General features: G+C 38.3%; 1 protein-coding gene across 4 annotated transcripts in view; it reads left to right on the forward strand.

Annotated features, from left to right (window-relative positions):
- Positions 1-27,525, forward strand: part of GRIA3 (glutamate ionotropic receptor AMPA type subunit 3) — a 154,104-nt gene that overhangs the window by 31,270 nt on the left and 95,309 nt on the right. For 3 of the 4 annotated variants that reach the window (XM_065689172.1, XM_065689171.1, XM_065689175.1), the window contains exon 3: positions 10,628-10,867. In XM_065689172.1, coding sequence (XP_065545244.1) covers positions 10,628-10,867 — 240 coding nt within the window. Of the gene's footprint in view, positions 1-10,627; positions 10,868-20,315; positions 20,390-27,525 lie in introns of those variants that run through there. The other variant, XM_065689173.1, reaches the window with a different exon arrangement.

Genomic DNA, 27,525 nt, shown 5'->3' on the forward strand with positions numbered 1-27,525 from the left:
TAGCTTTTTCTCTGTGAGGACAAGATGTGTGAAGAGTCCCACCTCTCTGTCACCATCACATGTACCCCTGCAGGCCACAGTCTCATGCTGTTGCTGATGATTAATGAGATTATTCTCTGCTTATGAATGTAGCAGTGTCTCTGAAGCATAGAAAAGCAACGGGTTTGCACCAGGTTAGCATTCTACTATGCAGCTGGCTGAGAGCAGACTTTGAACCAGTATTTAAAGCTGTAACAATCTGTCCAAACCCTTTGAGATTAACGAATAATTTCACATTTAGGCCTGTCTCATTTGGCTGCCCCCTCCTCTGAAAGGGCAGCAGTCAGTTAAGAATTAACATGTAGTAATATGACTTTTCTTTCACAATCAGGCTCTTGCTGTACTATTTCCATCAGTTTTGGCTTCCACATTATTCAGCTGTGCACCAGACAACTCTTTTGTTATGTGCCAATTAACCCAGCTTGATAAATAGTGATTATGCATAATTTATACAGAATAATATTCTCGTTGTTCCCTGTAAATAAGGCACTGGCTTAGCTGAGGGTACTGGTCTGTGAATTACTGTCAGATGTGATCATGAAGGTCCAGGAGGCTGGTAGCAAGAAGGACCCTTTGGACTGTAAGATAAAAATGACACTAAGAATAAAACTAAATGGGGGGATGCTTTTTTTTGTTGAGGAGGGAGTTTGGATTTTTGGTTTTGTGGTTCTGCAGTTTGGACTTGTACTGAATAGACCTCTTCGTTCCAGTCCAGCTGCCACTGAAGCCGATGGGAGCTTCTCCCGTGACATTGGTGGGTGCTTTATTGGACCCCTAAGGGACATCTTCAAATGATTTCCTTGGCTGCTGAAGCCAGGTTTTCACAACCGTTCTGTTTCCTCTCCTGTATGAACTGACCTGAAGTCTCTCAGACTGGTAAGGTAACAGCAGTGGGACTTGAGGAGTGGGTGAGAACTGCATAGCCCCACAAACCTTGAGTAAACAGGGGGAGGAGATACAGAAATGTGAAATCCAGTCCACTGGTCTGAGATGTACTCGCAATGACAGTACTTGCTGGAATGCTATTGCAGAGCTTTCAGGAAAGTGTTGGGAACTGTTGCTTTGGGTAAACTGAGCTGTCTGTTAGCCAGCACCATGCTCTGCATACATAGAGCCAACTGGAAAGCCTCCAGAGCTGGAGGCTGCTTGCACAGCTGCCGTTTTGGCGATTGCATACCCTTTCTCCTTGGACAGCCTTAATCTTGGCCTTTACCTCATGGTGAATTTTACCCAGTTCAGTGATTCCAGGTGTGTTTGCTGTTTTGCCTCTTCTTTCTCATCCTCTGTAATATATCCCCACAGGCCTATAAATGGCACCACCTCAGCAGACTCAGCTCATCTTTCATCACACTGCCAGCGCCTTGTTTTGATTTATTGCCTTTCACCACAGTAGCCCAGAATGAAGTCAACTTCTGAAATCACTTAGAGAAGATTCTGCTGAACAAGCACACATTTAATAATTTGCCTCTGCCTTTTTTACTTCCACCATACTGGGGTGTTCCAATGAAATAAGAAGTCTCTTCAGAGTATGGGAATGCTGGAGACAGCTGCTGCTGATTTGCAGCTCTGAGGCTCAGCATTGCCTTTAGCTGCTGTGCTTTGATTCAGCCCTGCGTTCTGCCTAACATCCTCATCTGTAGGATGCTGCTGTTTCCTCAGGAGTGTGACTTACTTACTTCATACCACAAAGCGCTTGCTTTTCTTTTAGCCCATTGTTTAAACTATTGATGAAATATATGAGATGGAATGTCTCTGAAGGTGGTAACAATAGCTACTTGGATACTCCCTGGTCTACCATATCTTGTTGAATTCACATTAAAAATCTTTTTTGACCATGTCGTTTTGTTCCAAGGCAGAGTACTTAGTGGCTTGTGGAACTCTTACTAGTTTGAGTTTATTAGTTTGAGTAGAATTATAGAAACATTCATGATTTTATGTTAAACTGTTAAATGTTACTATGTGTTTATTATAATATGAATATTATAGTATTATAGTAGAGTATATTGGCTGCCTGTAAGTAAATGGCTGCTAAATTTCATTGTCTGTTATAAGTTAATAACTTTTGAAAAAATAGGGGTTTTCATATTTTTCCTCTGGCCAACATGTTTAGAAAAGTGCTTCAGAAAATAAGATACAGTTACAATCCAAAGTGATCACAGCATGCTGCCATAACATAGCAGATTAAAATGAGAAGCATTTCAAATGGTACAACAGATGGAAACAAGTTATTTAACTCAAGCGTGTGTTACATATTTGAATTACATGCACACTCTCCATGTTTCTGCAGAGAAATGGAACAGGAAAGTCATGAAACAGGAGTTAGAGTCTTGGATGTGAACACAAATGATTATTGTTTTCTGTGAATATATTTAGACTCTCCTGGGGAGAACTTTGCCAGGTCCTTCAGCTCCCTCACACAGCTGTTAGCTCATCTTCCATGCTTCAAGGAGAACGGAGTGTTAAGTGTATAGGATAGACTAAGCCTTTTCTCGAAGGGCAAAAGCCTTACATCCACATATTTAATCTCTACTGCTCCCTAAACTTGAGGCCACTGCTTGAACTTTTGACCATCCAGGATCATGGAGATGCCCATCAGGAGCAGAGCGCTGGCTTTGCACACTGCTGTTCCTGGCAAGGCATTGATTATCCTGGAGAAACTGAGCAGAAGCATCTCTTCATCAAAGCACAGAGGCAGAGACAGATGCCTTTCCATTTCTCTCCAGCAGTGAGTTTAACTGTCTACAAAGAGAAGCCTCTTGCTGTACCTCCTACATGATCCTTTGGTGTCAGGATCAGCGTAGGCAGTAAGCGGAAGAGCTCAAAAGTAACACAAATCCACAGCATTTAAATCTGAGTTCTGCAGCAGTGCTACATACTTCTTTCTAAGAGCTTTTTGTTTTAAACTGTGTGGTATGTATTTGATATCTTCCTTTTAAAAGAAGTTCTCCCTTGTGAGCTGTTGGTGGGGGTGGTGGGATCGGGATGGAAAGTGGTCTCTTACCAGTAGAAAGTCATGGCTTGCCAGGATGGGCTTAAAATAGAAAGCTTGATCTGAGAACTTGAGCTCCATCTTGTAAAGACACAAGCAAGATAATGTAGCATTCTGATCAGGACATACTTAAGTATAGTCCTCAAATATTGTATTTCTTAAATCATCCTCAAATATTGTATTTCTTTAATCATCCTCAAAGAAGTTAATTTTTATAGCACATACAATGCCTCCTCTTGCCTTTAATCCATTTTAAGCTTTACACCCCTATTTTGCTTCCCTCAAACTCCAATAGATTACTCTTCAAATTGAGCCATGATAACCTGATTCATAGCCTTCCAAAAGAAATAAATCCATGGTATTTTATAAAATCAGTGTGTAATGGTGATCCCAGTTAAACAAAATCTGTTTATAATTGGGACTACTGATAGGAGGCAGTCACTTTTCCTGGAAACTGGATGGATCGACTCCTGGTTTCTTCCATTATCAGAAATAAGTTACACATGCAGAGATTCTGAATGACAAGTGATTATTTATTTAATTAATGAAAAGTAAAGCATTACATTATAATTTGGTTGGTTTGCAGGACCAGATACTCCACTTGTGCTTAAGTTTCGTCAAGGTTCTACATTTCTTTATTTTTCTAGCTTTGTGGCCAATAGACTGAAGGCAGGAGTAGCTCAAACTACGTAATCTTAGGTGTGGAAGCAGCTTGGGAACTAAACGGTAAGCGAGTACATAATAGTAGCGCAAGTAGCATAGCCTATTCCAAGCTACCCAGGCCACCTGCAATATGTTCTCTGACCTTTTAGAAAGCTAAGCACAGCTTTCCTGGGACAATCAAGGTAGGTTCAGCCTGATTTTCTGTCTGTCTTACAGTTTGGTGCTCAAGGATGTCCTTGTGATTGACATTTTAAATGTCTTAGCAAGGGTTTTTTTTTTAAATACCAAAGCTTTTATTTGCCTATAGATCAAATTGGCAGTTTGGGGACAGGGAGGTTTTGATCCTGGTTTGCCTTTTATCTGAGTGTATGCTAATGGATAATGTACATCCAACCTGAATGAACTTCAGCTACCTTTCTGAGAGTGCTTTCTGAAACTGAGCCTTGGTCAGCCTTTCTGCAGGAAGGATCTGACTTCAGATACGCACTTCTTTCTTGTGAGCAGTCATTGCAGCTTTTGACAGGCATCTATTGGTACTGCGGTGTGCATGAGGCTTGGTGCTGCTGGTGTCCCTACTAGCACCGTTACAACCTGCGTGGCCCGGTTTTATTGTTGCAAGCTGGCATTTTTCATACGCTCATAAAAATCACACAAATGTTTCAGTGTGAAGAGAAGATCCAGCACGCAGCAAATTCATGTACATTGTTAGGGTTTTATTGAACTGTAGTAGTATATATAAAGGCCAAAATGTGTAAAGTTTAATGAGTTGAGTCATGTATGTCATAAATAATTTGGCATACTGAGGAAACCAAGGTTGTAGTAATGCATTTGTACAGCACCCAGCACCCAGGAGCTGTAGTTGTGATCGGGGTTCAAAAGGTGTTCTGAAAAATGGGTAAGAAATAAAGACTCATTTAATAATGGAGTTGTGATGAGGTGACAAAATTCATCTTGAATGGGATCTTGACCAGACAATGTTTGGGGATACTTGTTGTTGTTTTGGGTTGCTTTCCAGTAAATGGTTTGTAAAATATGAGTAGATTAATCCTTATGCGTTTCATTTGCAATTTAGTAACATACCCTCCCAATGCCTAAATTTACTGTTTTTTTTATTGGCTCTTCTAAAAAGAAATGCATACTGAAGGAAGTGTGCATGTTTGAAGAAGGCACTAAACAGAACAAAGCAAGCAGAGTAGTTGTTAATAAAGAGAATTAGATAAAACATACTTCAGTTATTACACTGAGAATACTGTTGCCATAAATAAAAAAGAGTAAGCCATAATTTTGTTCTGCGCTCTCTTGTGAGGTTTTGGGTTGGGTTTCTTGGTTTGGTTTGGGGGATTTTTTTATGTTTGTAAGGGCACGTCATTTTTTAGGTAGAATGAGAAATGATCTTATAGAAATCCTCCTGAGATATTTGCTGTCTTGTTCCAAGTTGTAACTTCCTTGGTTCCTTCCCATCCCCAACAATATTTGCTGTTAACTATTTCAGAAATGGATGTTTTCAGAAATGCTCTGTTGTTTTCTCAGCTGAATTTTAAACAGCTCAGTGGACTATTTTTTTTCAGTTTTTAATATTGTGGGTTTGTCTTTAAAGGAAGCTCTCAAGTCTGATTGCTTAGAGCCCCCCAAAATTAGCTTATTCTGTCTTCAGGGGCACTGCTGTGCTGATCTCCTCGGAGCTCAAGGTAGAGGGAGTATGCCTTTTCATTCAGGGTATTAAAACGGAAGAGAAAGGAAACAGCAGAGGCATTGTCAGTCTCTCTGAGAACCTGTATATTTCCTATATGAAGTGACGGTAATGGTAACTCTTGCATTATTACAGCAAGGAAGTCATAGGATGGAACCTTAGATAGAAAATAGCAATTGCTCTGAGATATGCTACAGATTATTCCATTATAAAGTACTGCCATTAGTCTGTTGGCAGAGGCTGGACTGAGAATTGTCTGGAATCCAAGACAATTGGCAGAAGAAAGTAGAGGGAATAAAATTTCACAGCTGAGGGAAACACAGAACACGAAAGTGAGGAACTGGTATGAGCAATGCGCAATAATGCCAGCTGTGATTGTGCTCCTAAGGTGCCTTTCATTCCAAAGAGCCGTGTGGTTATCAGTAAGGCAGGCCTCCCAGTGCCCCTTTGACATGGGTTAATTTTGTCAGGCCTACTTTATGAGAAATTGATATGAACAAAGGGGAAATTACTCGTCTATACAAACAGCAATGAAGAAAGAATAGTGTTTGAGGTATTGCAACCTCCAGCCCCTGATTCCAAACCTACAAGGCTGTTACACCCCTGGGCAGAAGCACACTCTGTGGCACACTTGGGAGCATCCTGCCAGCTTTTACAAGTCACTTTCTATGTTATCATCTGGTGGAAATATGTATTAAGATCCACCCATTAGCAAATTTCTTTTGTTGGCTTTATACATCTTTTCTTTAAACAAGCAAAATCCAGAACTACTTGTAAATGTTCCTAGTAATGCTCCAGTTGTTTATACTAAAAACTGAAAGTAGAAAGAAAAAAAGGAAAAGGGTGTCAGGGAAGTTTTAACTTTAGCTTCCAGGCAATAGACACTAAAAATGTCAGAGCCTATACAACCTTACTGTGTCAGGAATACTCACAGTCACTAAAGGGTAGAAGAACTAAATACCATTAGAAAGCAAAACTTAATTTTTAAAAAGACACAATAACTTGTGTGAAATGGGGCATCTTTTGAGATTCTCGCCTGAAGCCTGAGTGAAAAAAAATTACATCTGGTTAATCTTAGCAGGTTCCTGTGGTGGGCCTGATTTGACTGGGGGGAGGATGGAACTGCTAGCAAAACAGGAGGCTGTGTTCATTGAGTTACACTGGTGTTTAGAATGGCTCAGAAACCAAGATCTTTTCTTCTTTCTGAAGTAACTTCTGCTCCCCACTGTGATTGCTGACTCTGAGCATCATTTTCCTTCCTTGACATGAAACACCAGTCTGTAATGAGCTGAAATTTCCTTGTCTTCTCTTGACATGCTTGAGAATTCACAGGCTTCTGTCATACCATCCCTTCCTCTCCTGAAAATGATGGTGCGGCAGCTGACTTACTCTGAGAACAAGCCTAGTCTTCAGTGTCCATTAACAAATACTCGCCTAGCACCTAATGCTAAAATAATAGCTTATCGTGATCCCCTGTTAGATTACTGCTGCTCTGTACCTTGTTTGTGGAGGTTGCAACTTCTACACATCAGGTTATAAAGCAACCTGCCTATGTGCCGTCCTTGGAAACAGATGCGTGTCCATGGTATTAATATCTATAATTAAGAGCAGTTTCATAACGGCAAAAAACCCCTCCCTTTTTTTTTTCATGTTTTTTGAGGAATGAGTTGCATCAAGATTTGTCCAAATCACTTCTTTAGCAGCCGAAGTGTGTGTTTGACCATCTGCATTGTTCAAATAAGGAAAACCAAACACAAATCAACTGTGATTAATTAAGGAAAAATACCAAAATTCTTAGTCAAACATGAGGATTGTTGTGATTGTCAATAGAAGGTAGTTTGTAAAAAAGAGCTTAAAGGTGGGGTTTAGTTTGCCTGTTTTAAATTTTGATTATGGCTTAGTGATGTTAGAACAATAATGCCATTAAAATGACTGTAATTACATGTTTGGTTTTTGGAAAACAGGTAACAATATGGCCGTGCATTCATGGATGTTCATTAAGTTCATCTGGTCACCCAGGAGATTAGGTCACAAACTAAACAAAAGACCTAACACTACAAAACTGTGAATTCAAAAATGCAAATGAACATCGAGAACCAAAATAATTGGCCCTTTAGTTTCTCCTTATCAAAACAAAAGTTTATTTGTCTATAAAAAAGGGCCAGTAAAATGGAATTGGCACCCAACATTGCATGCAGAATAGATAATCAAGAAGAAATAAGCAGAGGAGTTTAAGGGATTAAGAGTTTTCAAAACTAACAGAAGACAGTCTGGAAGAGAGTTAAATCTTGAAGATCCGCAGTGAATACAAATGTGAACAAGGGGAAATCAGACTGGGCAGGGAGGTGCACTTGGTGGAAGACGTTGGTAATCCTTCAGGATTTTTAGGGAAAAAAAAGCTTGCAAATGTCAGAAAGGCCAAATCAGATGCTCTCATCTGCACTAGGATGCTCCATGTGAGCAGCAGCTCTGTGTTGGCTGTTAGGTATTGTTTGGTGAAGGTCCTGCTTCTGGTCAGGTTGTTCACAGACTCTGATTGTTTGGTTTTGGTATTTGGTTTGTTTGGGTTTGGTTTTTTGGGGGGATTCACAAATTGATAACGGACTCTTTGCATAAAAGAGCACAATCTGCAATGAAAATAGATACAGCTTAATTCAGTGTTTTAAAATAGCCAGGCAAGACAGAATTTTGTCCAAAGGACAAAGACCTTGCAGCATTTTTAAACTGTTGACCACGGTGCCTGAGTCCCTTATCTCTTGAGAACAAGGAGGAGCACAAACTGGAGCAGTTCTCAGCGGGTTGTCAGCACAGTGTAGAGGAACAGGTCCATGCTGGAGCCAGCCACTGTTGGTTTCCTTTAGTACTGCTCCTGTTCTCTGTGCTGACTGTATGGGACGTAGGAACTGACAGTCCTAATAAGACCTAATTTCCGTTCTTCGTTGTAGTCCTACACGTACATAGCATGGTAGACTTTCTGAGCCCCCTTCTGGCTTTTTTTCAGATAAGTGTCCCTGTAAATCTGAGAGATTTCAGTGGAGTCACAGTTCAAAAGTATCCCTGAGCCTTACACCAATAAGAAATAGTGGGCGAACCCGGGTTCGTTTGAAATACTTTGGGTTTTTAGGGTCAGGAGGCATTTGAAAATATGTTTTGTTTGCATTGCAAGAAGGGCTGTTTTCTGGAATACTTTCTCCTCTTCAGTACAGAATCTACACAAAAACCTAGTGAACTAGGCCATTAATAAATACGTAAAAGAAGCCTGATTTGTGAGGTACTAAATGTGAGGACACTCAGCTCTGCTGGCCCCACTTCAGTGAATATTCCCATGGAATTAGAGAGTTTACATGCCTTCAAAATGATTTGGAGACTGAGAGGTTTTCTAATGTAGTCTTTATTTTTCCCTTTTTTTTCACCTGAAAGTTAATGCCTTTTATTTGTTACTTCAGCAGATAATTTTTATGATAGCTTTTCTGCTTTATATCCTGCTGGTATGTAGTTTAACAAAATACCTTTTGAAATGGTGTATTTAATTCCTCAGACATGCCGCTGGGAATAGATTCTTGCTGCATTATGATTTTTTTTGATATATTTTCTCTGCTGTGGTTGAGAACATTCACAAACTTCTCTTTCAGAAGTCACTACTTCTTATTCCCTCTCTGTGCCTCATGTGCATCTCTTCTGTCTACACCAGCTGTTACTTGCTGCTAGTATCCACGACTGGTCATGTCCACTTACAGTGGCTTGAACACTTAAAGAAATTCCTTAATAGCATTTCTGGTTTTTGCATCTGGATCTCCAGGAAGAAATCACATTTTCACACCTGACTTCCTATTTGAGATGTTACCTATGATGTTGTCAATGAGCTGATATTGTGGAGAATCCTATTTAAAATTACTTTAATAGGCTTTAGTGACTCTGAATGGTAGCATTTATGGTAGGAAGAGTTTCATGATAGTACTTTCAGAAGTAACGATGCTCTATATTTCTGCATAAAAGTCATGTCTTCTTTATTGGTGATTACTTCCCCTTTTTCAAAATTAAATATGCAGTGTTTTGGCAAAAGTGGTTAATGGGGCTGGTTGAAAATTGTTAAATCCAGTTCTTGACAAGTGAAATTGTTAATGCTGAATGGACAATTTTCTGGGAAACTTATTTTCATTACAAAGGGGGCTTGCTCATCTCAGTCCAGAAATGTTTTGATTTGGAAGTGCTGCTATGCTGTAGTATATATCAGTTGTACAATCTCTATTGTACAACTAGACCAGAGCCCCAGCATCTCACATATCAGGCTCCCTCACTATCGCTGATACAGTCTCCCTCCGTGGAAAGAACCCACGATCTTAAGAAATTTTCTCTGTTTCTGCAGAGTTAAACAACAAAGAAGCTCTTTTCCCTGCAACTCCCATGAACTTGACCATGTTTATAAACTGAAATACTTATATTTTTGTCCAAAATGGTCATTGCTCAATCTATATAAAGTATGGAAAATGAAATGTTTCCGCAGAGAAGTACATGTGAAACAAAATAGCTTGAAAGCATTTTATTATTCTCTGGTACTAGATGAGTTCCTCAGAACACCAGAATGGTTAATGACTAAAAAGCTCCATGTTAAGGGATATCAATTTTCATCCCATGAAGCAACAATACATGTTCCTTGTTTGTGTTTAGAGCTCATTAATGAGCCATGCATTTTCCAAATTGCTTCTGAAAGAATTTAACACTCAGTTAAGAAGCCACCACAATTTCTCGCTGAAAAAGACCATACAGAGGTTTCATACAGAGATTTCAGAGTTGGTGACTATAAAGGAATTAACAATACAGATTTCTTTGAGTAAGATCTGAATCAAGTTCGGATAAGAGGAAAAACTACATCTTAACATCTTGACTTTTAGGCAGACCCAGCATTTGTTACATCGCTATGAAAAGAGTTCTCAAGATGCTGCTCAAGGGAGGGAAGGTATTTTATGGACAAGCAATGTAACCCTGTGTTCTAACAGTATAGATTATAACAGTATAGCAGGACAAATTACAATCAAAAATGGGCTCAGACCAGCTTAATTGTGACAAAGTTTGTAAAACTCACACTACAATGAAATTAGTATATGTTATCTCATGAATTCATTCCATCTGCTGCATGATACAGAATAGTTTCAGGATTTCTTAGACAGCTTACTTCAAATATACTTCAGAAGGTTTTTTTGTGTTCATTGTATGTCAGATTTTAACCCCCCGTCTGTCTTTGTTAGTCTGTTCACAGTTTTCCAGAGGAGTTTATGCCATCTTTGGATTCTATGACCAGATGTCAATGAACACACTGACGTCATTCTGTGGGGCGCTTCACACATCCTTCATCACACCCAGCTTCCCAACAGATGCAGATGTGCAGTTTGTCATCCAGATGCGGCCAGCATTAAAAGGAGCCATCTTGAGTCTCTTGACTCATTACAAGTGGGAAAAGTTTGTGTACCTCTATGATACAGAACGGGGTAAGTACCATCATTTTAACTGACTTTTTTATTTCATTACCTGCTGTAAGTATTACTAGAAACAGTATGTGCAGGCCTACCCAATTTTCTTTTGGATGCAGGTAGCATATTCTGATGGTCCTAGAAATCAGTTCTATTCTGAAAAAACTAAAATGAATGGATAAATGAAAATAAGGCATCTTCATATTACTGATCATTTGTAAAGAGATTGTCTGGAGGATAGTGTTAGCAGTGTAAACATTCAGTTCAGAATACCTGGTTTCCATGGAGCTGCAGATTCAACACTTGCCAGGGTTTTGAGTTCTTGCACAATAAATAAAGTTGGCACTGGGAAGTAGGCTGTTAAGCAAGACCTTCTGCTGTGCGTGACATTGCAAATCCCACGCCACTTTACATAAATGCACGTTTTTCCTGTCATTGGACAAAGACACTCCATGCTAACATATACTCTGGAGGTGTCTAGGCATCAATAATGGTCTAAGAATATAATGCACAAGATGCTTCAGGGTTCTGCTGGAGAAAAGATGCTCTAGATATGTCACATGGATATCCAGGGGTGAATTTATTACATGACAAGAATTACCAGAGATATCTTTTACTAAGTGAAAATATATTAAGCCCAGTGTTTTCACATTTAAGCCAATACTAAAACAATGAAGAAGCCCCAAAGATAGCAAATCCTGTCAAAAAGAGATCTAAGCATCAGAAAGCCTTTTTTGTGAGAAATCTTGCATATTTCTGTGGAGCATCTGTCGCTGCCTGCCCTCAGTGTACAGAATTTGCTTGGTTACAAGTTTCACCTGGGTATCATTTTTTGCATCAGATAAGTGTGCCACTGCCCTTCTCACCAGCTTTATGATTAGCTCCAAGACTTTCTTCAGATCCAGGGGGTGTGGATAGAGCTAAAGAAGCTTATATTCTATTCCATTACAAAGTTCTGATACCCTAGGCTACTCCATATTGATAAAGATCAAGTCTTCAGTGGCTGTACCTTTCACCCAACTAGGACATACCCTATGTTAAAGTTAGAAATTTCCAATCTGATCTTGCATGACAAGAGCTCAGAGTGATTTCAAGGTGTTAAGTATTTCTAGAGTTGAAAAACACTGTCTGTGACATCAAGTAGGAAAGTATGGAGAGGTAAAGAATGTCATTAGTTTTTAAATCTTTTAAAATCACTAGCCAAACATCCATATTTCTGGTTTAGTCTACTTTTAAATGAAAGCTCCTGTGAGTATGTTGTTTGTCTGAGTAAGAATGGTTTGATGTGGCCAAATGTGATAAACTTACAGCATGTGATAAAGTAAAATGTCATATGTTCCAGGACTGATGATACTTAACTTGGTCAAGACTAATAAAGTTTGTTTTGGGTAGCAATGCATCAGTCATTCAATATCATGCCTAATAAGAAATTTGGCACTTTGAACTGAAAGAATCATCCAGAACAGTGGGAGTTTCTCTAAAACTTTTCTACATGATACAACTATCAGACTAACTGAGGTAGTAACAGAAGTCATGAGGGAAGACTTGAGGTCTCATACTTGCATTTTTCCACAGTTCTTAGTGTGTACAATCTTCAGGTAAGCACAGTTTAATCATGAGCTTATTATGATGACTAATCCCTTTGGAACAGTTTAGGTGGTGCTTAGGCTTCATTTTGCCTTGTTCATATTGAGATTTTAATTCCAGGTTAAAACGTAGCTCTTGTCAAAATTAGCCCCAGGAGTCTGACTTTACCTGTGTTGCCTTCTGCCCCTTGTCTGTGACTGCCTACTCGCATCCTACTCATAATCTTAGGGTTACTATTCAAAGTCATGTTGTGAACCTGCTATGGCTCACATGCGTGTTACGCTAGCTGTATATTAGGTCAAACATTCAGCCTAAGTGTCAGAGAGTGAAATCTGAATTAGGTGATTTCACAGGTGACTGTGGGTTTATAAAATATAGCTCAGGATTAAAAGATAAAGGACAGCAGTGTCTTTAGGATGGAAGAGGTATCAGTGCATATAGGTAGCTTGATGAAGTTGTTTGGAATAAACTTAACAGATCTTAGCTGTCCTTCCTATACATACATCCATGTTGGTGTTGTTTGGTAATGTATTTGTCATCTGCTAAAACAGGAACACAAAGGAACAGTTAATTATCTTCACTTACTGCTGATTTACTTAGGTTAAAGCAAACTTGGTTAGCAGTCTTATCATAGTTAAGCAGTCTTATCATAGTTATAATTGTTGCATGCTTCCAGTAAAATAAATTGCTTAAAATAAATTGAGAATATTCAGACAGGAGGGAGACACAGGACAATTAGGTCCTGAGAAACAGACATTAGGTATCTTTGACGAGCACTAGTCGTGGATGACAGCACCTGAAACATTTGGCAGTTCCAGTAGGCTGCCTTGTTTCTGATGTTAGGCCTTCAAATACAAAAAATATCCCCAGAATTTGAACAATTATAATAGTGAACGTCTCCTTGTGTCAGGTACTGAATAGGCTGTACATGTTCCTGTGCTGAGATACCCCTGGAAATGAAACCATTCGATGTCACAGTTTTAATAATTCCTATCTTAGATACTTAGATGCTTTGGGGCACAAACACTGTAGAGAGAAGGTGTTAAGCAGTTTGTTGTCAGTTCCTGGGATAAACTATCATTTAAATACTGCTTTTCTGTGAATGTTATTGTCTCACTGGTTTGTTCTAAGAACCTGAGAAATCACAAAACATTAGACTACTCCTTTTTATGTTGAATATTAGTTATGGACTAAATTGTTCTTGCAGTTTTAAAGTGTTCTGCTGAAGCAAAACGCTGATGTGTATTCACAATTAATAAAAACTACAGCATATTACAGATGCCATACAGAACTGAACAAACCTTCTGGTTTTTTAATGCTTATTGAACTGTTTCAGTTTAAGCTTAGGAGACTGGAGAATCAGCTTTATAAAACTGTTTTCCTAAAGCAGTGGCTCTTTTCTTCTTTGCCATCAAACCATATAATCATATGGTTTCCCACTCAGTGACATCAGGCACAATGCTGTGATGCTTGGCTCCTGCAATGAAGACAAAAGCTAAGTCTTAAACAATAGAATAAAGTTAAGATCTACAATTACATAGATAGGTGGTGAAGCTTTTGATCCAGTGAGTTAGTGTGTATGTTGTATAAGAAGTTTATATTTTTAAGTACTTTATTTTCTGTTGCTATGAGATGGCTGTTGCAGATTGTGCTCTCAAATGTATATTTATGTGCAGGTGCAAAATTCAGTTTCTTAAAAACTGCTAAAGCACACAGAAAAAAAGATAAAATGGGAGGTTTATGAATTCCAGCAGCAAGAATTATGTCTTATCATTTTTTATTTCAGTTGCTGGACTTATTTTTCTCTGAAGAAACTGAAATTTAAGGGAAATGCCAAATTGCTTGTTCTTCTCCTAGTACCAGCAGGAAAAATAAATTATACTTTGCAGAGAATAATGATGCATTAGGAAATGGCGGCCAAGGGAAGGGCGCACATAAGCAGTGTATAGAGGAAATAGTCACATGTTCATTCCATGCCACATGCTTTTAGTTCATGTGAAAGGAAAAGGCAAGGTTGATTTCTATTTGTATTAACTCACATCAGGAAGTTGACACTGTTGGTTGCTGTGATGCGTGCAAAATATCTGATTAATTACATGGTGCTAACTGCCTCAGTAGGTTTCCCTGCAGTAGAACGAAGACTAATTAAGATTATGTCAGGATGAAATGAGATGGGGTTACATACAGAAAGCTATTAAGAATTTGGGTAGCAGTTGTCAGGAAAGTCACCTTTTGCATCTCATGCTGAGGGTTGTGTTTCTTCAGAAACCTCAGGTTTATTTCCATTCGCCAGATCTGTTTCTTTTCCTGCTTTCCTTTACTGTAAATCAGATGTTATTCCACTGAGTCAGTGAACCAGAGTAACACTAGTATGAATGTGTGGAGAGGTAAGCTTGTGGTTTTCATAGTCATCTTAATGTTGCATGAAAGTGTGAAGTACTCCTCATTTAATTACAAAAATGGTATAGTAGATTGTAACACTGAAGCTTTTGTTTATTTAAATTACCATAACATTTCTCAAGTAATGTTTCACTTTTTTTTTTTTTGCCTGAGAAACACTGTTTTTTACAGATTTTTCACTTTCCAGCTCAGTACAACACAGGCATTTTGTCCTGAGTTGCTTTGATTTGTCATACCTACTGTGCACAGACTTTTAAACAAAATCACACCAAGTGGTTTCTGTGATGTGCATCAAGTCACCATCCACTTCCTTCACATCATCACAGGACACAGAAGTGACTGACACTGTGTAATGCCTACCTACACAAAGGGAGCTCAGTCTAGACAGAGGCACAGATTACCATTTTCATGGCATTGTAATCAAATACCTCTCTGAATCTGAATTTTTTCTGTTAGTTGGTTTTGATTTAGTCTGTCAGTAAGTATCTTGTGGGACCTAAAATCGGGGGGGGGGGGGGGAAGGAAGCTTTAGTAAATAGGGTTATTGTCTGATTGCATATTAATTTTTTTAATTGGTTAACACTGGCTAGATGAAGGCTGAGGCACGGAAGTGTTCTTATAAAGCCCCAGGTTACGTGGCTAAGAAGAGTTAAAATTATCTGCTTTAAAAGCAATTACATCTTTAATCCTTACTGCCAAAAAACACAAAAATTTGACCTGAATCATAATGGATGGGTAAGGATGCAGAAGGGCTGAAAGTACAGCTTCAGAAAATATGACCTGTCCTATTCCTTTTAGATATAAAACCTTCTGGTGCTGTGTTGCATAAAGAAATGCAAAGTAAAGAGGCAAAAAGCCCAAGAGTTACAACTAAGCTTCTTGATGATTAGGCATAAGGCGTCAAATTGCCTTAAATTAGGTTTAGTACAAGGCAATGAGGTCTGATTCACTGCTTCTGCTGAAGACAAAGAATAACTCTTCTGTTTAGTTCTGCTTTTACAAAATGAGGTTAGTTATCTATTGCTGTCAAAGGACAAGACACTTCTGTACTGCTTTCCCTGGGGAATGAAAGATTGGAGCTGATAAAAGGAGTGGAGTGGTATGTAGAACCAGGCTTGTTATATCTTCCACAAAATTAAATGGATAGATTTTGTTTTTTCTTTTAGGAAATTAGAGTTGCACTGAAAATTACTGATATGTAGAACATAACATTTTTTGCAAAACATCTGGGTAAGATGAATTTTTGTGGCGTGTAAAAAGACTGCTTTAGTATCTGGTGGATTCCTAGGGATTTTGGAATATCAGGTTGGGGTGGACTGATGCTGAAAGCAGCAATTAAAACATGTAATGCAACACTGAATGACTCCTGCTTATAAGCACCTTCTGTGAACAGACAGGTGCAACAGAACTAGAACTCCTCCTTCCACATAGCTCATTTGTTAAACTCTGTGTTGTCTTTCTGCATGTCAGGAAGTTTTATCATCATTTATAAAGATCATCCCCCAGTAAAGGGAAAAATGAAACTGATGGTAGCAGCTACACCAGCATTAGTAAACCCTGTGTTCAGCACCTGCTCAACAGTCAAATGTCAGAAAATCAATAGCTGAGCTGTTCATTAACATGTTTATTCTTCAGAGCAGGGGAGTTATTCCGCCAACTGAAGAACTGGTCTGAATCCATTGCATGAAGGAAAGAGGATTTAAAGCTGGCTCATAGTTTTCTCAGAATTAAACATGGGCTTGTTTCATTTTGAAATTATAATTCTTGTTTCCTAGTATGTTTATACCTGTTTAATTCTTCTCAGTTGCCCCTATAAGGTTGATGCGATTTATCTTGCTTACACTTCAAAAAGTATGAAAGGATTTAAAATCTTGACATTATTTTCTGTAAATATCAGTCTGTGGTGAAGAATAATGCAACATACAAAACATGTTTGGAAGCCTAACTAAAGATGATAAAACAGGAAGAGTTACTGCAAACCTTGATTCTCTGAGTTTTTTGGCTCTTTTCAGGAGTGTTTTGGACAGCAGCCCAGGATCATGGGGATGACGTGTGGACAGTCTCAATTGCTAGCCTTTAGGTAGCTATGTAGATGAGCTGTCCCATTTCGCACTTCTTTATGTACTGGGAAATGCACAGCAGAGAATAAAATGTTGGCAAGAACTCCCAAGCTGAAGCTCAGCCTCCACATCACAGGAACAGGCTTCACAGGGCTGTACATTTAAGACTCGTGCCCCAGTAGCTGCCATCCAGAAATTTTCTTCTCAGTCATGATTTCTGCAAAAGGCAACTTGCAGCATGGCCACAAAGTGTTGCATCTTTTGCGTGGCTTTGCTTAAAAGGATGTGATGTCAGGTCCAGTTTTCAAGCTCTGGTACAACAGAGAGCACACACAGTGTAAAGACCCTCTTGGTAGAACATCCATTATTTCGATTAAAAGAACAATCATACTTCATGTAGTTATGTGCAATAGGAAAATTGCCCATTTGTTTCACTGTCAGCCTTTTGGGAATGAGTGATTTTTGCCATTATAATGCCTAGAATTTTTATTTATATAGAATGGAAAGTTGTAGATACTTAGCAATGTTTGTATGAAATATAAGTAATTTACCCTGACAAAGAGGCAAATCTTGACATTCTTATTTAGGGCGCATTGCTTCATTGCTTTCAGCAGTATAATGTATGAACTAAGGCTCTATTCAGGAAACATGCCAGAACCTTTACTGAAATATTCCAGGATTGCTTTTCAGTTTGGTTTTGCTGCCTAGATATGTTCAGGAATAATCTGAGCCTGGACAGTTAAATCTAGCTTTTGATAATCGCTCTCCATTTATTTCCTCTGAAATCTCTATGGTCTCATGGACTCCTTTTATCTTGGTCTCCATGGTACAGAGATACAGAAGAAAGCCCTTTTACTGATTCTTCCCCAAACATTGGGACCCTGTGTGGGAGAAGGGACGTTGGCTGTGGTTTGGGTGGACTGAGAGCCTTAAGCGTTTTTCTCCTGATCTTTCCCATTAGCTGCTATTTGTTTAGCTTACCCCTGGTAATCACTTAAACCGTTTTTCTAGCTTATGAACAAGAGGGGTGAATCACCTTTGAAAGTCATCCAGCATGGGATGTATCATACTGTCAAAACTAAGACAGCTAAAGACCAACAGCATAGAGTTCATGGCAGGCTTCTGTGCTTCAGCTTTGTGTCTCTTTACGAGCTGAGTATGCACAATGGGTTCAGTTTGTTGCTGAGATGCCTAGGCAAAATGCCTGAGCATCCCTTGAAGCTGTTGAAGCACGCGCTACTGTCAGCAGTATTTTCCAACAAGTAGAGTAACTGCACATGAGCAACAAATTTGTGTCTTGTTCCATGGATCCCCTGAGAATAAGGAAGTGTGTCAGCCCATCCGTGGAGAGGAGCACCACAGCAAGACCGTGGTGATCCACCGAGTGTGAATCTGGTTGCAGCTGAGAGAGCATCAGAATCTGTTCAGGTGAAATGAGCTTGTAAAACCAAGTCAGAACATTTAGGGTACAGAGCATGAACAGGAAAGTCCTGGATAAATAATTTCTGGAAGGCTAAAGTAGGATGTGTGCTACCCTCACAGTCCTTTTAAGAGCAGCTAGAACTTCTAGGAACATAAGCTGAGACCCTGAATATCTTCTTTAGTAAACACAAGAAATAGCAGCGTTGCTGCTCATCCATGCCTTGGAGACGTCTGCAAATTGTTGTATTTATAACCTGACTTGTTATTTGCATGCATTTAAATATTTAGTTTTTCATAAATATGCATGATTTATCAATTTTTGGCATAGCCATAGCATTTAATTTTTTTATTGTACACACAGGTAATGAAGTGGCAGAAGCTTTTGTTCTCGGTTGATTTTATGTGTGCATCAGCAAGGCTTAAATGGTCAGAATCTCAATTTTCCAGATTTCTCGAAACAAAGCCAAAGTTCAAGACAGTTTCCAAGGGCAGGTGGAGGACTGAAAGGGTACATGAGAGGGGTTGTTGGCTGTGGGGGATTGGCCCTTTTGCTTTGAAGGACTTGACACAAAGCCAAGCCTTAGAGGTGATGAAATGTCTTTGCTTGGAACCAGAGGAGACGAGGTGGAATTTGTTGGTCTCAGGGAGGAGATGAGACTTCTCAGACTAGAAGGGAAGGCTGTAGAAAAGAATGCCTATATGCAAAGGACCTGATCTTCTTCTACTTAAGTATATGGAAATACCTTTCTTGAGTTGAAAGCACAGACAGCTTTGACTTGTAAGATGTGCAGATTGTCATACTGGAAGTCAGTGGCCATAGGTACAACTGAAAAACAGGTTTTCATATTCGAAACAGGAATTACCTTAAATTTTACCATGAATTTCTTCACCTGGAAAATAAATTGAGCCTTCGAAGAGATGCATAATTGATTACTAAGAAGCTCTGCATTTAACGTAGTTAATTAAATGCTGTTTGCTATGAAGTTTATATGAAGAAATCCACTGGTTAGAGCTTCAGTACTTTCCTTCATCTACGACACTTGGCCCTTTTAGATGCAATTTCTTCTTTCAGGCTTCAGAGAATTTACCAAACTAGTTTGACCATATGCTTTTTTCTGCCCAGAAAATATCAGCTGTCTCAGTAAGCATAAAGATGACACAAATGCTTTATAGAAGAAAAATAAATGTGAATCCATTTATGACAAACCCACTCAGCTGGCAGGTAAAATGACCTCATATTGTATTTAGGTTAAGGAGTTTATAAAGGATTTTTCTCTTGCAGAGATAGATTTTTCTCTGGTTCCTCATGAGACATTTTAAATCACACCTTGTTTCTTTTTTCTTCTTTTTTTAAACTCTCGTTCTTGCAATTCACAGTAGGACAGCGCTGTGAGCACGCATTTCAGAAGGTATATAAGACAGTGTACTACTCTAGTACACTGGAATGAAAAATAGCTCCATAAAGTGATTCAGTTTTAATCTCTAAAGAAAATAAGTGAAAAGTTCCTGGCATGAATTTTATACTCAGTACTCATTTCTTCAGTTCTACATGCGTAGCTTTTCCTGACCACTTCTTTTGCTTTGATTCATGGTGCCAAGAATCATCAGAAGAGCAAGGTGACCTGAGGTTTTATTCCTCCTGATCCTGAGCTCCTCATGTTCACAGCCTGTTGCTTTGCTCTTAGAAGGATTTACCTTGGTTTCAGCAGCCCAAAGAAGCAAATCACCAGTCAGTGATTTGCACCACACAGCAGCATTTAGCCAGGGCCTCTCTTCAGTTTGTTAAAGTGATTAAGCAGAGAGTTATCACCTCTTACAACAGCAGAGTATCCCCTTTATTGCTGAAGTGTTTCTCCTTCAGGTTTTTAGGGCCAGATTCCTCAGGCACTGCTCTGTGAAGCAGGCGTGCCACCGAGTCTGGTCTGCATGTGAAGTACATCTGTGCTCTCTCCAGGTGAATGGGAGGGAGCCTAAGTAGGGTGAGCAGCTTTTGCCAAGGTAGTAGTACTTTAGTGAGCACTGTGGGCTAATGCATCATGTCAGAAACTGAAGAATTTCATCAGCCAGAACGGTGAGTACTGTAAACACAACTTCAGTTCTGTTCTGTGCCCTAGTGCAGTGATCTGTGCTACAGCTGAATGCTTGGTAAACTGTGAGTCTGGCAGTTCCATGCTGACATGATAAAACAGCATCAATCTGGAAAGGTTAACAGATACCAGGCAGTGGTTGATAAGATTTCTTAGGAGCTCCTGAGGTGTTGTTTGCTTTGGGGATATTTTTGTCAATGCTGATGATAATAATATGCAGTGAATTGCCAGGGCTGTGCACATACCAGGTGTAGGAGGACTATGCTATTTGCATAAAGTGCTAATATCTTTATAGCATTTCTTCTGCTGCTTATGAAGTTTTGAGTTATTTCTCCACTCTACATTCCTGTTCAGGACAGCAACAATTCAGTTTTGATAATCTGCCCAATTGTACTTGGAATGAGTTTATAAAGGAGCATGACCACTCCATACACTGCATTGATCCATATTACCCAAGGCCAAAGATACCCAAATTGCTTTGTTTGGTTGTGGTGGTTTTTTAATCGGCACTTGGGAGTTGTGAGCATTTAATTGAGGATGTTTTCCTCTTTGTAAAGTAAAATCCACTTCTGGCTATTCCAGTCTAGCCTAATGAAGTGGCTGCTGATCACTGAAAAGCCTTTTTGCTCCTTTCATCTTCTCCTTGTGGTGTGGCGTACAAGGCAGTTTCAAAGACAGTGGCTCTGAGCTGTTCTTAACCTGTCTGCATCTCAGAGTCATAGTTAAGAAGACTTCCAGAGAAGAAATACATGACTATGGTCATTAAAGATTTTTCTTTGGGTACTTCAGAATATTTTAAATACTCTGAAACCATCAGGTAAGCCTGGCAAATAATGCAGACGCTCTCAGGTGTCTTTTTGAGCAAGGAGTTTCATGCTAATCACTCAAAGGGCACAATATTGCCATTTTTGTGGCAAAGGCTATATATGGCCTTGTAAATTTATACTGTGATCCTCATGATGATATAAAAATAATGAGGTAGTTTCAGAATTAACATGGGAAAGCATTTATTAGAACTCTTGGGTGCCTTCAATTCAGTATGTGTAGTTAATACCAAAGCATGGGTGGTTCTAATGGGTGAATTCATAACATAAACTAAAATGTTGGATAAAGTTAAGGTATAAACAATATTGGATGTAATTTTCAGTTACCTTTATGGCTTGCTGAGCCATCTAAAATATATGAAAGAATCCATAATTGGCACTCATCTTTATGAAATGTCAAAATCATATACAACATTGACCTCAATCTATGTGCATTAATTCATGAAGAATTTAATTTGATGAGTTTAAGTAGAACTGCAGTATAAAATCCTTTCAGTGCAGTTTAATTATTTTTGCCAGCATTATATACACATAACACCATCATAGTCTAGACTGGATTGTGTCATGATCTGCTCCTAAGACTAAAGATACTGTAAATGTGTTTCCAGATCAGAGAGTGCTATTTGCTGCAAGCTTATTTCTTACTGGCTTTTCTTTTCCTCTGCTTAAAAAAGGGGAAATTATTATTTAGGAGCAAATACTAGTTTTCAGTTTGTGTAGTTTGGCACATCTTTTATTAGCAAGATAAGGCCTTATTCTTTAAAGGAAATAAAATAAAGGGACAAAAAAGAGAGTAATGAAAAAGAAAGAAGCCAGTCTTCTGACACTGTTTAGCTCAGCAAGATCAAACCTTTCAGCTGACTACATCAAGGTCAGTAATTGCTCTGGAGATAAAATTGCCTATTGCTTAGTATTACTAACATTATTGATCAGTTGGCTTTGTCCATGAACTGTCAATGATAACCTCAAATTTGATCAAGTTTTTATTAAAGAAGTAAAATCAAATTATGCCTATCTGTAGACAAATAAAGAGTTATGGGAACACATAATTACTGTAATAATAGTATTGCAGAGTTTTCATTGAAGTAAAACCCCAAACCCTCCTGTTTGTTTTTTTCTGCCATTAATTATGCAGTTCTTTGCTCCCTCACCTACACAAGTAATGGGCAAGCCAACCTATTTTTAATGGCATTGTAACAGTTGCCACAAAGAGGTGGAGAGATGGAAGCGGGAGGGGAGGTATATGAGGAGTGAATACAAGGATGCATAAGTTATTGCAGCCTCAAGGCAGCAGTAATTTATGCACTGACAGTTTGAGTTTCATGCTATGCTATTTTAAAAAAGCCTTACAAAAGAACTGCCTCTGTTACATTAATGTATGTGTTGGTTTTGGAGATATTCCACATCAAGGAGACAGTTTGAACACAAACACTTGAAACACGTTCATCACAGTATGGCAGTTGTCCTGTTTTAGTAAGAAAAAACCTAATAATATAAACGAGATAGTTATTTTCCATATTTTAACATGAATTTGGTGCCCTGAAGTATTTTTCAGGGTTGTTTCATTGCTTTTTTGTCTTGTTTTAGATACACTGATGAAAGTGAAAATTGTGGCTTTAGTTGATGCATGTATATTGTATTATGAAGTTGTCCTCTCTGGAACCATTTAGTTACACTTCTCAAAGAAAGCAACAAAATGGATGTGAATGGCATATGTTTGAATAATTGCTATTTTGATTTGCATGGTTTCCTTATGCCACGAATCAGAGAAAAGTCTAGCTGCACACAGCATCCAGAATGTGAAAGGCCAAACAATGCTTCCCTTTTGACATGAACCATATAATAATGTTTATGCATTAAAGCACTGTTTCCTTAAAAGGAAGTATTCCGCTTGGCTGTTTGATTATTAATTCCCATTTATATAGCAGTAATTTCCATTAGTTTAACTATTATTCTGAAAGTACGCATCTGGAAGCATAAATAAGAACAGCAGTGGCTTCAAAATTTTGAAGTGTATAGAATTCCACTGAGTTTTCATTAATAATATATATGAAACAAAACATATTGAGTGCATGCAGCTGTAGACTATTACGATTTACATTTAAGTAAACTCTCGATTGACCTTCTTCAAAAACTGGCCACATTAGGCAATATAAACACATCATCGTCTATCTTCTAATGAATTTTAGATGCCAGCTGCATCCTCATAATACTTTATTTGGTCTCCTATGAAAATTAAGGATAAAAAGATAATAGGAACAATTATGTTATTTGTTCTTACGGTTTAAGTGTTACTCATTCTGCATAGACACAGTCTTGGTTTATGGGATATTCATTTGCATTTTTCTGCAGATAGTCATTTTGTGACTTCATGACCTCCTTCTGCCTATAAAAACTTATTGCAGGGAATTCAGACTGCTTCTGAATGTAACCAAGTTGGTTCAGTTGTGTAAAACTCAGAATATGCCTCAGAGTGTATCAAAAGACATTCACTGTATTTCTTTGAAGTGAAGCAGTGCAGATTTGCACAGGTAAAGATTTGACCTTATGTGTTTAAAAATAATTTCATGATAGGGCCATTTGAAACAACAGAATTGTAACACAGAGATGAAATCTTGTGCCAAATTATCATTATAAAAGAAGATGAAAAATTCTTCCAGATTTTGATATTCAAATGTGTTCTTTTTTCCCAATTCCAAATAGGTAATTTTTAGGATTTCACATGAATAATGGATGCTATTTAAAATGTTTGCTTAAGAACAATGAGTTCATTATATTGATAACGAGAAGGTTTATTGTGGGCCGCTTTATAATATTTAGACTGTCACATTTTATACCACTCCTGAGGTCAGATGGTAGAAATCCACTTAATTATTGTATTTAACCTGCAGTCATTACTGAAGGTGGGAAGGGAATACATCTTTGCTTTCTGTTTCTGCAGCATCTACCGCAATGTGAGTTCTTGGGAACTCCTTTAAACAAGTAATTGCTGATTCTTACACTAGAGTGAAGGGAAATGGAGAGGCTTCAGTGGACATTTTGTTTGGAAATTGAGAATTAGCTACAGTTTCATTACTTGAGGTGTATCTATATGAGATACAGCATGATGAATAGTAGCCTCAATTGTCATACAGGGACAGGAGTCTAGAAGCAATAAAACCAGGAATCGCTGTGTCACAAGGGAAACTAGTTTTCCGTAAACTAATAAAAATGATGTTCTAATGATTTCTGTGTAATCCTCCAGGGTTTTTTAGGGACATATTTGTTAAAGAAAAGCTGAAAGCTTGTTTTAGTCTTTTAATGACTGTACTTTACAGAATATTCCTTGGTGTGGTACCTTCTCAAGTTACTGTTCACAGACATTTCTGTTTTCCTTTCTAGGGCTTTCTACTTTACTCTGTGATAATATAGCACTAGATTCTTCAACATAAGTACAAATGTTGATTTTCTCTCCTGCCTGACAGAATTCAAGCTTAGAAAGAAAATTTTGTTGACGTTAAAGTCAAGTAGAACCTGAGAAGGACTGATAAATGTTGAGTGAAATAGAAATTACAAAATTCATTTTAGACAAAGCTAAAAAATGTTCACTTATCTGCAAAAATTCTGGCCCCTTCTAGTTCAAGACTAACCTTTACTTGAATCTTTGGTTAGATTTTGAAAGTAAAAGTCATTAACTCTCATTTAAAAAAGTATTTTACTTCATTCTTTTCAGCTGGACGTGTAAATTCCACTTGGCCTAAATTAACTTGTAGCCGTGGGCCCCTCCTCTCCTAAAGGTCTGTTCTTCCAGTAAATGTAACGTTAATTGAAAAAAATTCACCAGCTCTATGACTGAATTAATGAAGCTGTAATTGCTAATGGGACACTAATATAAATGAGGTTAGATGCCCATATGTGACTCATTCAGGGCATCGATACATTTTTAATTTATTTGAGAGTGGCCGATGGCCACACTTCACAGAAAAAACAGCCAGAGATAAACACACTGCTTTTTGCTGACAGTAAATGTATTTGGACATTATTTTAGCAATCTTCACATCTCAGTTAATGTTATATCATGTTATTTGTACAAAGGTTATCATTCTACTGAGACTAGAATTATTTCTATACCTGCCTTCAATTGTTACAATCCATGCTTTTTATTTTATTAATAACTTTAAATAATAATAGATCATAGTTAAGAGACTGTAAGCATATTGATAATATACGTTCCTGTTAAATTTGGGCAAAAGCAAAATGGATATTTAGCAATGATTTTTAAAAATCATTGCATTACGGAGTTATTGCCTTTCTGCATGATATAAAATAATTTGGCTTCCATTGATCATTTATAGATATTTATAAACATAACCTGAATAAAAAGCATGAAATTAGCATTAACACATTCTGCTAGGACAAACATAACAGGTTGTGATTAAAATTTTTCAGGTGCAGAGAAAACTCTGTGAAGTTTGTTTTATTTTCTGTTCAGTATAGTCTTGTCTCCATGACTTTTGCATACTGTAATATATTGTTCATTGTGCATTATCTTTGCAGACTTCTTAAACGTTGGTCACTTAAGCAACAAGTTAGCAAACTGAATGATAACATTTTATTCATGTAAATGAGAGATGCTTTCCCTTTGCCCCAGGTGTTAGTTTGTATTCACATCAGGAATGATAATCGAAACCATGTCTATTGTGAGGACCTAGTTAAGAGCTGAGGCTACTGAGAATAGGTTCTACCCAGGCACAAGAACCATCAGACAAGAAGCAGTCAGGTTTACTTGCTGTCATATTTCTTGCATGGTACTTACCAGACAGTCAGCCTAATCTCTTTTTGTCTTGTCTCATACGGAAGATGGATAGTGCTGTGGCACCACAGGAGTCAAATGAGGCCACAGTACAGTTACATCTTCTAGTGGTGAGAGTGTTTTTGTGGATAGAGTAGATGAACCTAGACAATATCTAGTGTTGAGGCTGTCTTATCGCTTAGCCCTGATGGCATGCATTGCTCATTCTTACACTAGTCCTTACAAATACTAGGATAGCAATCCTGTTAAAGCTGATGAGACCTTTTCCTTTATTGTATTCAGTTTTCAAAGCAAAAAAACCTAACCAACAGGATAAAGGCTCCAAAATCCATTAGGCTAAATAACAAAAAATTCCCCTGCTAAGAAAGCAAACCTTTTTGTACTCCTTGTGGAGGATTGAAGTTGGTGTCTCTTCTATCAGCTGTGGCCCAGATAATAAAGGACCACTGCATACTATTGGATTCTAGCAACCAGCTCTGCCACAGTATTACAAGGAGAAGGGACCTCTTCCAGAACTCTGGTCTTTTTGATGAAGTCAGATTGCAAGATAATTCCAACCTTTTTCTTCTGCAGTTAATACAAATATGTAGTTGAAAAGGCAAGCCTTAATACATTGAGGTCTTTGTAGTTGAAAAGGCAAACCTTAATACATTGAGGTCTTTTTTTGTAATGATGTCTGGAAGAGACTTTAGGCATGAATTGTGCCTGTTTTGTTAATTGGGTTGTTGCATTCAGCTGCTTTTAGTTGCTTTGACAGTACCCAGTGGAGCCTCTACCTTCTGTGGGCAAGGTTACAATCATGGTGCCTCAGTTTCACTGCAACAGTAGCTCTGTTAAAACCATCACATTTGCTGGTCATTCAATAAAGGTCATTCTGTTAGTGACAGAACAAGCCAACCAGAAAAGAATTGCATGGCCTCTGGCCAAAAGGAAAAAAAAAAAAGGCACCATAGCAATATTTTGTCTTTTAAGATGTGTCCCTTTTTTTTTCCCTTGGGATTCTTTCCAAAGAAATGAAGTGTATTAACCATGTGACTACTGGGAGAAAGAACATTTGTGATAGCCTTTCAGCAGTACATCATTGAGGTCAGTATGTGTATGTCAGATACAGGTGGTGCAGTTGTATTTGCTCTTCAGTGTAGAGGGATGCAGCCTGTATAGCCAGCAAAGTAAGGGAAAGATGGCTTCTACCACATTCCACCTGAGTTTGAAACAGCTGCTTCAATGCATTCTGAGTGCTGCCACATCAGAGGTTTCATCTCTCACCTTTCTTTGTTCCTCTAATGCTATTCTGGAATTCGGGGAGAGAAGCCCCGATTTTTGTCTTCAGATGCCAAGATGAAAATTTAAGTTAGTCTTTGAAAGACAGCTACTGGTGTAGAAGCTCACTGGGAATTACAAGGCAATCCCGTGGCACCACAGTGTTAAAGGTGTGTGCGTGAAGATCGTGCTCAATATTGTTCTAAGAAACTATGTGAAGGATGCAGGAAATGAAGCTTTAGTA

Source organism: Lathamus discolor, chromosome 9 (genome assembly GCF_037157495.1).
Source record: "Lathamus discolor isolate bLatDis1 chromosome 9, bLatDis1.hap1, whole genome shotgun sequence".
Lineage (NCBI taxonomy): Eukaryota > Metazoa > Chordata > Aves > Psittaciformes > Psittacidae > Lathamus > Lathamus discolor.